This window comes from Megalops cyprinoides, chromosome 22 (genome assembly GCF_013368585.1).
Source record: "Megalops cyprinoides isolate fMegCyp1 chromosome 22, fMegCyp1.pri, whole genome shotgun sequence".
Classification (NCBI taxonomy): Eukaryota; Metazoa; Chordata; class Actinopteri; order Elopiformes; family Megalopidae; genus Megalops; species Megalops cyprinoides.
In genome coordinates, this window is record NC_050604.1 from 24,502,953 (window position 1) to 24,515,906 (window position 12,954).

Here is a 12,954-nt window from a genome sequence, read left to right on the forward strand (position 1 = left end):
AGTACTTGTTTTCTTCTTTACGTGCTTTCATAACTCCCCACATCCTATTTGCTCTGGAAGCCACATATAGGCACCAATGCCTCAGAATGAAACAAAAGTAGAGAATTCACTCAAACAGTGATGCCGTTCCTCTCCCGAGCCACTTGTATATGCACTGAATTGTTACCTCCTTTTTGTCTTTACATGGTAAAGGTAGGAGTCAGATACTTCTTTTAGAGATTAGATCCAGAACACACCTTGAATATACACTTTACACCAGTGTTTCTAAATCCTGCTCCTGGAGGCCCACTGTCCTGCATATCTTCTATCTATCCTTGCTGCTTGATTAAATCAGGTGTGCTCAGCTAATCAAAAGTGCCACTGTCAGGCAGGTACAGCAAGGATAGTTGTTCTCCGCAAGGTACATTTAGACTGGAAAACCAAGACAGCCACCCTCTCCCTCTCTCTCTCTCCCTCTCTCTCTCTCTCTCTCCCTCTCTCTCCTCCCGCTGAGCGAGACAATCCATCTTCTACATGCAACAGGGCAGACAGAGACCCGCCACTGAGCAGCGGGGTTTGCTCCATACTGCCAGTGGAGAGGTTTGAATAAAACAACAGGTAAAAGCTAATTGTGCATGGGAAGTATAATCTCTCTCCCAATAAAGCTGGAGGTTTTCGCTCAAGGCGCAGTGATTTATGTTGATGAAGGAGGTAATAAGAGGCTGTGTGGCAGTGCGTATTTACAATTCAATGTGCTTTGATTAGATAGGAGAGGCCCGCAAACGTGGACTTTTTTTTGGGGGGGGGGGGGGCACAAAAAGATTCACTTCTTGTCTCAGCAGTATCGAACTACGTAAGTATGTCGAGTGAGGCAAGCTTCCACACTTAGATTCCAGCTTTTGTGTGCTTACATACAAATGAGTGACATTTATATATGTCAGCGCACTCAGACCCAAGGCGTTAGCCACAGTGGTGATGGATACAGGTTCCTTCGTTCTGTTCTTTACTCCCCTGCCGTTGCAATGCGATGCAATGCAATTCCCCCATCATGGTTTCTTTACTGGAATTTCACGTAAAAGTCATGAACAGCGGGTTTTTTTCATAAAATAATATCTCCTGCGAATAAATTACACCACGCTGAGTTTCTTGAATATGGAATCGCAGTTTTCCCCGCTCAAAACAATAACCGTAACAAAATAATTAACAGTTTAGGAAGCTCACAGACACAACCAACACAAGATGCACCTCTTACGAAGGCTCACCGCTTAAAAAGGAAAGAATCGCGTCGGACGTGTGCGATTCTTCGGAGAAAGGCATTCACAGCGTATTCACCAGATTGTGCCTGGCGCTGCATCTCCATCGGCTCATGTTCTTCTGGGTTGGTGTGATCGTTAATTCGGAAGCAGAAATAGCTACAGCATTGAAGCTGGCAATTCATCTGTGTGTTCCCTCAGAGGGGAGAGCGTATGAGTGGAGTATGCTCAGCCCCCTCTTTTGGGTCGCGGGCTGGCAGTCCAGCCCCATCTTTCTCTCAAATCTGTGGCCGCTCCCACCAAGGGGTGGCACCAAGCCCCTCCACCAGGGGAGGGCTGGGAGCAGAGGGGACCGCAGCATATCTGCCCCCCCCCACCCCCCCCCACCTTGCCCTGGGACCTTCACCCGAGCCAAGTATCACCTAAGACTTACATTACATTACTGTCATTCAGCAGATGCTCTTATCAAGAGCGGCTTTCATAGGTTACAGTATATCCGTGTTATCCATTTATACAGCTGGATATTTACTGAGGCAATTCTGGGTTAAGCACCTTGCCCAAGGGTACATCAGCAGTGCTGTGGCAGGGAATCGAACCTGCAACCTTTCGGTTAGGAGCCCTGCCCCTTGCCGCTATGTTACACTGCCGCCCATAGCAGTTGCCTATCAGGAGGTGTCCAACACGTTGCGCGAAACCACCGGCAACCGCTCCGCCAGCGGATGGCAAATTCCATAATCAGATTAGAGATGTTCTAAAGATGTGCATAGGAATGAGTGTGGGGGCTGACTGACACCCCTTGCCAGGGACTCCTAAACGCTCTCGCTGTAGGGTGTTAGAGTTCTCTACCCAGATGGTGGCTGAGAGTCAAAAGCCTTTGAGACGCCCTCTGAGCACCCTTTCCCAGTTTCGTGTTTAGGATCAGCTACACGCTGCAACAGGTTCCATTTTGTAGAAGATCCTTGAACAAGCTACGGCTATAAATAAGCTCCATGTCTTTTTTTTTCCCCATTTATCTCAAACACAGTGTCTTTTCGTTAGGTTATTTATAACAAAACTGCAGAATTAACTGCACATCAGGGACAGTGAACAATCTATTGGACTGAAAGAAAAAAAAAACCCCACGCTTGAGAATAACTAAGCATCTCCACCACACTCTCCACTCTCTGTGCATGGATACACAGTGACACAGAGCTAAATGCACTCCAGACTATAGCCAGCTGGGTTGAATGGCATGTTCTTCTCAGTAAATCTTCTCACGATTTATATCTTCTAACACATGAGACGGTCTTTCTTTCATACTTCCAAGCCAATAACAGGCAGTAAAAACATAGAAGCTGGAAGCCACAGTAGAGTAATGAGGGAATGTATCCAATCACTCAGCAGTAGTATCCACTCAGCAGTAGTAGCTGTTAGTGGTATCAGTATCAGTAGTGCTCTGTGCTATATAGGTATAGGGTATGACTCACCAACCCGTCACCTGGCAGATGACATACCATCCCAACAGTACCATGATGGTAGTAGCAGTTATAGCAGCACAGTCGCAGTATAGTAGTAGTATTACAGTAGTATCAGCAGTAGCAGTATAATTCTAATAGTAGCATTATGGTATTAGCAGTAGCTGTTGCCACAGTAGCTGCAGCAGTAGCAGTATAGCAATAGAAATAGCAGTAGCAGTTAGCGGTAGCAGTATCATAGCAGCAGTGTAGCAGTAGTGTTAGCAACAGTAGTTGTAGCTATAGCAGTATTGTAGTTGCAGTATAGTGCAGTATCTCATCAGTGAGAAACAAATGCCTTTGGAGGACAGCTTAACATTACATTACACTGTTGGCATTGGCATTTAATTAACACTCGGAAAAGGGGAACAGGTGGACCCTGGACACATCCTCTGATTGGTCACACCAGAGGAGGTCACACGAGTAACTGTATCACAATGAGCCCTACCATTGGTTGGCTCACTCATAGTTGACCCCGCCTCCTACTACCAGTCCCCTACACACTACCCCACCCAATCAGAGACTGTCATCTTCAATGACATTATACTGAGGAGTCTTGAGTCCTTGAAGCTACAATCTCCCCAAACGGCACAAGGTGATAGGTCCCCAAGAGTTTGGAGGTCTCCAACGGTATCCTGTAGCATCGGGGTGAATGTGTTGGGGGGGGGGGGGGGTCTACATTCAAGTATCACGGTCTTGCAGGGATGGAAACAGCATTTACTGTGACTGACAGCCACAAATGACAGATTGATCATGTCATGACAACAGGATTGATATGTTAACTATTTTAAGCTCGGATCCAAGGGCAGCTCTGTGAAAAACTGCTTTAATTCTCAGAAAGAGTGCTTGGACTGCTTTGAAGCAACGTCTCTCTCTCTATCTCTCTCACACACACACATACACACACACACACACACACACATACACACACACATAAAGTACCAGACCTTGCATGTCTCAGTTACCATAGCGATGTTTTGTGATGGCATGCAACAGTATCCAGGTTTAGCTCTCGGTGTAAAAGCTGCTTTACGAGTTTTCCCACCCCTGAGTCCGCGTCTGCCCCTGCGAGGGAGCGTTAATGAGTAAAACTGCCCTCCGAACAACTGTGGCAATTACGCTACCGAATGTGTGCCCAACAAACTCATTTCCTGCCTCTTTCTTCCTGGAGATCTAATCACCTGCGCTCTCCACACCACCTACACCCTTCTTCAGCATCAGACAGGGTACTGCAAGGGCTGGGAGAGATTCGCAGGCCTGGTCCGCCGGCCTTGATTGCCGGCGCAGTGGTGTGATTACGCACCTTGATTAGCGAGCCCGCCTGAGGGCCCCGGCTGTGCCTGCCGCGGGTTCCACGCGGGAGGAAGAAAAAACTAACACGGTGATTACACTGGAGTGGACCTATCAAGCGCAGTCGTGTTGTGTCAAAGACTGCGCCTGAAGTGTACCTGCGATCATTAAAAACGCACTCGAGGTCAATTACCCCAGCACCACTTCGCCATGATCTTTGATTTTCCGCGACAAAGCGGCGCGCGAGTCAGGTGTTCGCCACGCGCCAGAGCAAACGTTCGCGCGCCACCGGTTTGCGCGAGCGAGGCGCGCTGGAACGTCTCCGTTGCTAAGACACGTTTTTCGCCGGGAGGAAACCGAGGGACGGAGACGCTCCACTCCTCTCCTCTGATAGGCAAAGAGAAAGCGCGATGCACACAGCCAAGGTTATACTCACAAGGTGACTCGAAAATAATGGATGTGCGACTCCAACAGACACAAGCATTGATAAATCTAAAACCAACACTATAAATACTGAATCAAAGCTGAAAGACAGGAATGTGTGATCTGCCAACTTCATCCTTATTCATTATTCTACTTCATGATGTGACAGTGGCAAAGTTCTTTATAATGTCTAAGAGTGCATATAGTAACAGCCTACTGTTAAATCAGAATGCATAATTCATGATACAATACAATTCAGAGATGCGATTTGAAATGCTACAAACATGAGCATGTTCTGGATAAAACCTGCAATTTGCTTTTTAATCAGAACTGAGGAGAGATGCACTGCCAAGACGAGATGACACCGAGCTCAAAATTCATCTAATCCTTTCATCTCTGCTGCTAAAGAGATTTCCCTTTCATATTCAGCCAAGTTGAAATGGATGAAATTCTTGTTGCTAACCACTCAACTTGACTATTGAGAGTTTAATTAGAGGAAGCATCACAGAACCAGCTCCGCGTCAAATCGTATGACAAAAAAATCTTCTTTGTGACCAATAAGAACGCATCAATCAAACCGCTGCAAAACGCCAGGAACAGATGTTGTTCCAGGTGCAGCCTTTTGATCAGATATGTTACCGTGTAAACTTGCTGTATCGCGTACACCGTCGGTTGTAGACGGATGCGGGCCAGTTATTTTAGTGGTCTCCTACATACATGCATCCGCTTCAATAGTGATTAACAGGAGTACGTAAAAAGTATGGAACAGAACTGCGGTGTTATTTATCCCGAGCTCTCAACAGTTAAACTAGCGGAAAATTTGTATTTTTTTTTTCAAATGTCAGTTATTTAATGTGAGCATCTTAAGTGCGTTGCACAAGGGTATTCAATTAACTTTTTTACTCTCACGCCCGATGAAAATCTATTTTATATTACCTAATTAACTTTAGTACTTCTCCAAGAATCGCTCTGTGGTTCAACACGAGCAGTTATTAGGTAAACTCAATTACGTCGATTACGCTGGCAATGAACCCCTGCACTGATTTTCAATGGCAAATAAAAGTCACAACAGATAGAAAACGCAGAACATTTGGAGTCGCGGTTTCAGAGATTGAACTGATTAGTATAAATGTGTAGCATTACAAATATGAATTCTGTATACGCTTCTGGAAAAAAAAATTGATATGTCAATCATTCTGTGAGGACCAGGTGAATGCATGAAACTTTGAAGATGAAGATATCTCCATATCCAAAGCAATCAACTGAAACCAAGCAGCTAAAGGGGTTAAGATTTTAAGCATGGCTGAGCTCCTTCTCTGTACTCTTGTACCTGTTTCTGGCTGAGGGAATCACTGTCAGTGAATCAAAGTGTATTGCCCTGGTTGTACCTGGCTGGTGGATATGAAGGTGCAAATGCACAATGTGTCAAAAGGAAACAAGACATTTCAAACTGTAGAACAGCATACAGCACCACGCGCTCCACAGAGCAGAACCCGATCAGTCCAACAGCCACATCTCATCAGACATCAGGCATCAGATATCATTATTTAGCCCTAGAGGGTTGCACAGATAGTGACCGTTCATGCCAAACTGTTATCAGCTTAACTCAGAGTGAGGGAGCGGTTGCTGTCTTTGGAGGAGGCCTGGAGGGACCGGCCCATGCTGGAGGAATGGTGGGGGACACAGCGATGGGCGGGGCAGTTGTAGGAGTCGAAAGGGGCCTGGGCGTGGCACATGAGACAGGGCTCATGGAGCGAGCTGGCCCTTTGTCAGAAGAAGATGCGAGTCGTGACGTGTCTGTGCAGGCGAGGGGACTGTGCTGGCAGGGAGGAGCATCAAAGACACACCAGAGTCCCGCAGACTGTACACAGGGGCGTCATTACCGCCACCAGCTGCAGGGGGAGCCTGGAGGCCGAGACCGAGTGCCGTGCCCGGCCACCATGACCCAGCAGCATCATCACCTCTTCGTTGACGGCTCTTTCTCTCCCTCCCTCCCTCTCAACGCTATTTCACTGTCTTCTATCACAAGGATGTAATAGGGTAAAAGTGAAAGAGAGATGAGAGATGAGAGAGAGAGAGAGAGAGAGAGAGAGAGGGAGGGAGAGGGAGAGAGAGAGAGAGAAAGAGAGAGAGAGAGAGAGAGAGGGAGCGAGAGAGAGAGAGGGGGAGAGAGAAAGAGAGGATGCAATGCTGCAGCAGGGTGGAGCTTGCAGTCCAAGCATGGTGCCTGGCCAGCACGCCCCAGATCAGTGACACCTCAGCTCTTTCTCCCCGTCCCTCGCCTGAACACTCTCTCACTGGCCGATGGGATGGGGGCTGTTCGATGCACATTGTAAGGTGGGTTTCTGGTTGTAAGATGAAGTACTCTTTGCTAGTTTTGGAAAGTTTTTAATTGAATGATGTGTGCAGACCTTTAATGGTGCAAAGGTCAAAGTCTTCCTGTCTCTGTCTCTCACTCCCCTTACCTTTTTATTTTCTCTCTCTTCTTTCTCTCTCTTTCTCCTTCCAGACCATCATCATCAATAACATCTCCCTCTCCCTCGCTCCCTCTCTCTCTGTCTCTCACAAGGACTTCCCTACTGGTGATGGTTTGCTCAGTGGCCACTTGAGAAATCACTTTGAAGGAGGCTGCCACAGCATACCTCATTCCAGATGGCTAAAGTGACACTCTGTGTCAAAAACCGGAGTGGTTGTGGACTACTTATCAAGCATAAAACCACATTGAAGGTCAACCAAATGTTTATTTACTGCGCCTCCCTGCGCCAGACGTGAAACACCAAGGTCACATCCACAGCGTCTCATTCAGGAAGACGATCTATGGTATCCTCTGTCCCTGTGCTTTCATTATACAGAGCACGGGTTCCATGAACCCGAGAAGCTGCTCTGTATTACTACCTCTGTAAAGGAACTGTACGTATCTTTGTATTTGCCTTGTGGATCATAGGTGCAACGGCACTCAATAACATGGAGGAGTGAATGCAGATTATGCACGTGCTGTAGGATGTTACTACAATGGTCCTTTCGGTGAAACAGAGAGAAGGAAACAGGAGTGTAGCGTGACATCTTCACCCATTGCCCCATCTCCTCCGTATTGCCAAGGTTTCAATGAGGGACCTGTGGAAGAATCCTTTGTCTCTTTCAAGCCTTTAAAATGGCAGAACGTCTCTTTTTTGAAGATTCGAATAATCGTCTGAATGAATTATATCAAAGCTATTGTTTTTACGTGAATAGAGGCCTACATGAAGCACTGCCAACAGATGTCACTTCCATCGCAGCCTATGGGAAATTAAACAAAAGACCGCCGTCGCACTCACCCATAGACATGTCTCCGGCGGGAATAATAATGGATGACGATGATGATCCCGATGGTGATGAAGATGGTGAGGTCGGTGGAGAGGATGATGATGATGATGTCAACAGGAAGAACAGGTTCAGCTATGAGACTAGTTATGACCGAAGAGCATACAGCCTCTGCGTCACTCTTTCCTGGTGAAAAGACAGAGGTCTGGTAATTAATTAAACATGTACTGAGGACTTCTGGAGATGGAGCTCCAGGTACAACAGCTCAGCACATTCAATGTAAATTGTAAAGATTCCACCATCTTCCTTACTCCTGATTAAGTGCCTTTGATTTAGTTGGCAGCTCACAACTTCTGCTGGACAGAGTAAATTGAATATGAAGGATTTCTCCATTTTGGTTGAATCAGGCCTAGACCAACTGACTTTGGATCTCAGTGAGATTCATACTGAGAAAACAGGACAAACGGGGTCACCTGCGTCACTAGCATAGATCTGATAGGGATTTTTATATAATCATAACATGTCGTCTGCTTCATTGTCCAATCACCTGAAGCATACACCCGATTATGAAAATGACTAAGTGTTTCTGCAAATACAGGTATTTCTGTGTCTATTTCACAAGGGTGTGTAGGACATACACACTGTAGAGAAGTAATAAGAAAGACTGATGGGACAAGCAACGTAATTAAGACGTGTTTTTGGGTGTTAGCAAAATGATACGATGATGTAGGCAGTAATAATGTTTTAAAATGTTTTTGTTTTGGTGTTTTCAGACAGCAAATGCGGATTTAAATGAATGAAGATCCCAACAGTGAATAAAAGCAAACGTTTTAATCAGAAACATCTGTAAGAAAAATAACAACAAGATCCATTCGAGGTAGAAACTGTACATATTTACAGGTTGACATCTTAGCAGTTAATATAACTAAAGGCAAGTTCAAACCACAATTTATTTTACAGTACCCTGATTGTACAAAACAATCTAAATCCTCTAATTGTTGCTTTCTCTGAATTAAATGTCTGCCTTATGAGAATGCCTTTAAGATTTTAATAGTATACCCAGTCATACAGTAGTACTGAATGTTGCAGCAATGTGTGCTACTATTTTACTCAACTACAATGTTTTAGCATTGTGCTATATCTTGCTTGACCGTACCACAAACTGACCCATTACAATATAACCAGGTTTATTCATAAACCATAAACCATATTATTGCAATTCAAGAAGTTTAACATTGATGTATCATACTGACTCTTATGTCCTACATTTGAATTGGCATTGTATCTTACATTGGACAATTTACGTCATATTTTTTTAAACTTGTATTCAAAACATGTTTTTATCAAAAATGTTACACTACATTGCTGAACTATCCCAAATACTTTATCTCCTATTTGTCATTTTTTGCTTTGAACTTCACTCAAACTCCTCAACATGTCTGTAAATTCTGAATGAAATGTGAGAATTGCATTGTGGTATAATGCAACATTTTTTTATCCAGGCTGCCAGGCATTCTCTTAGCACACGTTTAACATTGTGAGTAAGTTTAGAAATAACGCCATTTCCATTTAAAAATCTACAAGAAAGCATTGCTCTCGGAAAATATACATAAACACTTAGAAAAATACTGATTAAAGATAGTGATACAAATATATTTATTTGCCACGAATTTTATAGTTTCACATTTCATATATCCAAGTAATAAAATACAACACAAGTACAAATAAAGTGATATAATTACAGCAGAACCTTGGCACAAATGGAGCGCCATGGACGGAGGTATTTAACATTTATGGTTCAAAACGCCGTCTCTCCATTTCGTCCTATGCAGAACAGCGTTAACCATTTTCCCTATTAAATAATTCCACATAAAACAAGAACATGCAATTTTAAGAAACACTGTTTGGCTTGCTGCAATGCTGTTATTTAAAAAGCGTCAAAAGCATATATTATAGGACTTTCAATGGCCAAGAAAAAGATTAAGTGCAATTCAATCAGCTCCGCTTCGGTTCAGTTCAGTTTTTCGATTCGATTGGACTGTGTTTTTTTTTTTTTTTTTTTTTGCTTTTAAATTGTAGCTGTTCAGACGTGGTAGTTCTGAACTTCGCAGCTTTGCTGCTGTGGTCACTTTTTCCAGTTTGGTATCTGTCTGAGTCTGTTTCGAAAGTGCGTTTACCAAAACCAAGGCTTCAGGGTTTCTCTCGAACCTCCCTGTACAAAGTGAGTGTAACAGCAAAGACACTCTTTTAGTCTCGAGGTGTTTAGTTATTGACTCCGCCAGACGTGGTCGGTCATTAGTTGTACGAAGTGTTTACGCGTTTGTTGCATAGAACGCCAGTGTTGGCAGTCTGCAGCACGCAAATACTAGTTGAAAAGGTGTATTTTCCTCCAGGATGTGGTCCCATTCTAAGCACGTTGCCATGTTTTCAGACTGTGGCTTTCTCGCTTTCCGTTCCCTCGCAGAGTGACAGTCACACCGGAAGCCGGTATGCCAAGTCACCTGGACCAACACGTCACACCGCAAACGTTGAGACGTCAGCTTGCAATCGGTCGTCAACTGCTTCAGAAAGCTTCAATCTTCCAAGACGGAAAGATTTGATACCATGCACATATAGCTCACATAAAGCGCATATGCGTGATCAGATACCCTCGGGTAAAGTAAAGGGCCACGTGCTAATTATCTGCGGCTTCAGTTCCATTTTCTCCTTCTGTTTGAGGTGCACGCGCCCGTGCCTCTTTCTCTCGTCGCTCCTGGCGAATCTTTTGCCGCATACGTCGCAGGAAAAGGGCTTCTCGCCCGTGTGAGTCCTGGTGTGCGTGGTGAGGTGGTCGCTACGACTGAAACTCCTTAGACAGATGCGGCACTGGAATGGCTTGTGTCCCGTGTGGATGCGAATGTGTCGGTTGAGCTCGTCCGATCGGGAGAAGCGCCTGTCGCAGTTCTCCATGGGGCAGGAGAAAGGCTTTTCTTTGGCTGGTCCGTTAGAGGTGGACGGGGTTTTTCGGACACGGGCTGGCTTGTCCATGCGCGTGCAGTTCCTCGCGAAGGTGTCTGGCAACAGAGATGAATAAAGAAGCGAGTCTATCGTGCTGGTCAGAGCGGGGGAAGAGTAAGCAGCGTCGCTTTGATTGGTCAAAGGCTGGACTCCAATACTGGAGAAAACGTCCGATTTCAGCGCGTTATTTGAGACGTCCATGACTGGCACTTGGTAGTTGGTGTAAAGAGGACCCGTGAAACTCTGCGCGCAGTTGTCCGTGAAGCACGGCTCTTGCTTGATAACACTTTCCAGTTTGCACTCGACCTCTGCAGTGGGGCAGATGGGTGCCAGTGAGTCGAGGAAATCCTTAACATCCACTTGTTGGTCAGATGGGCAGTCGCCAGACATCGGGAAAATGTCGGACTCAAAACTTGTTGGCAAGTAAGAATCGGATTTGCTGAACGGGTCCCACTCGTAACAGCTGCTCTCGAACTCATTTTTGACAACTACTGGAAACGTCGCCGGTGGCTGCGGCTCTGGGAGCTCCTGGTTTGGAGCCTGCGCCGGCGAACCGTAGTTCGTTTGGGGCGGAAGCGAATCTTGCAGGTTCGCCTGAATGTCGGGATAGCCCTGGCAAATCTTCTCGGGCGAGTATACGGGCGGAGAGGCGCTGTCCGCGGAGCAGGCGGAGGCTTGGTTCTGAAACCCCGCGTCAGGAAAGCTGCCGCTGCCGTTGGCAAACGACGTCCCCGGATCGCCCTGAAATTCGGAGATGGGTAGCGTAGAGATGCCAACTATCTCCGTGATCATGTTGAGCAGGGTCTCCGTGCTGCACGCGGCTCCCTGTGACGACTCGACGTAGAAGCTGCCGGAGTATGCGAAGGAGGACGACCGGCTGCCTTTCGACGTCTCGCTTGGGTCAAAGAAGAAATCCGAGTTCGAAGCTTCGGCTTTGGGGTGAATAGTTGCACTCTCTATGGAAGATGAAAAAACATCTGTCACATACGAGCTACACACACCGTGTATGCATGCAAATTATGCATTTGTTATGTAAGATTGCGAAAGAGGTGATACGCATTATGGTGCACCCATAAAACCAAACGAAGTTTTCATTTAATGTATCGTTACGCACGACTATGTGATTGCATTTGGCGTTATTATTACATTTTCCGGTGCATATATGAATTTGCTAATCTGCGGTGCAACAGAAAGGGTACTCACCTTGACTAAACTGAACAGGTGCTTGCCTCTCAGCGTCAATGAAAATGTCCTGGTTTTCTTTTGATCCAATCGCCTCAATCCCGAGGGAAGAGGCGCCACAGGTGTCAAAGTGTGAATAAAATGAATCTTGAGAGTTTAAATCCATGTTGTTCAGCATGTTTCCAGAATCAAAGTTAAGCTCTGTGTCAATCCAAGTACGACGAGGGAAATGCGCAAATATCTGAACCCGTCAGTCAATGTCCGAGGTACAGATCCTTCAACGGTTTCCAAAAAGGCAGGCGATGAGAAACTTCTGTAAATAATTCGGGATTCCCTTTTTCCAAAATCTGCATCCACAATACCAGGTCTGGTGCTCGTATCCGATCTGTTGCTGTGAATTCACATCGGCGGTCTCCCTTTCCTCGCCTTATATACACTTTGGCTAGTCGGTTGTCCCTCCTCCCCATTCATCACCTCCAGTGAGAGGATTCCCCGCTGCGTGTCAACTCAATGCCCATAAATGGACAGAGGATGTGACGGGCTTCCCCAAAAAAGGAGACCTACGTTTGTGACGTTGCAGCAACTCTCTAGAAGATCTGTATGCGAAAATTAGGTTTTAGCATGGCTGTATCCGACTCGTGTATTATAGAATTCTTCATCATGTCGTACTAGAATGTAAATAATTAAAAGGTTTCATGTACAGTACACTGTAAAAACGCAGGCAATGTTTATGCGTAGATTCAGTTTTGAACAGCAAAGAGCAACGTATTGTATTATAAGCCAATTTTCCTGCATGCTGTTGAAGAAACGCGGATAAAACATTTGTCATCTAAATCTTATCAATTAGATTCATTAGATCGTACAACCTATGCCTATTATTTATTTATTCATATATGTCCTCATCACCGTATCCACGTTTCTGTCGCATTGCCTCCTTCGTCTTTTTGTTTTTCGGTTATATAATAACTGATTACAGTCTTCAATCAATGAAACTGCCCAGCAAAAAAAAAAAAAACATTAGTTCGTAAACATCATTT

At 45.3% G+C, this 12,954-nt stretch overlaps 1 protein-coding gene across 1 annotated transcript; it reads right to left on the reverse strand.

Moving 5' to 3' along the window:
* Nucleotides 1–9,840: 9,840 nt before the first annotated feature.
* Nucleotides 9,841–12,296, reverse strand: LOC118769874 (early growth response protein 1-B). The gene is made up of 2 exons (XM_036517255.1): nt 11,939–12,296; nt 9,841–11,691 (listed from the first exon to the last, which is right to left on the reverse strand). Exons 1-2 carry the CDS (start codon nt 12,093–12,095, stop codon nt 10,379–10,381), a joined length of 1,470 nt encoding a protein of 489 aa, XP_036373148.1. The 5' UTR covers nt 12,096–12,296; the 3' UTR covers nt 9,841–10,378.
* Between the last annotated feature and the right edge of the window lie 658 nt (nt 12,297–12,954).

What these genes read in the sequence shown, in the direction of transcription:
- LOC118769874 (XM_036517255.1), bottom strand. Translation starts at nt 12,095, where the DNA reads ATGCTGAACAACATGGATTTAAACTCTCAAGATTCATTTTATTCACAC. An exon ending in ACCTGTTCAGTTTAGTCAAG is followed by an intron (nt 11,692 to 11,938) that starts GTGAGTACCCTT and finishes CATCTTCCATAG; the next exon opens with AGAGTGCAACTATTCACCCC.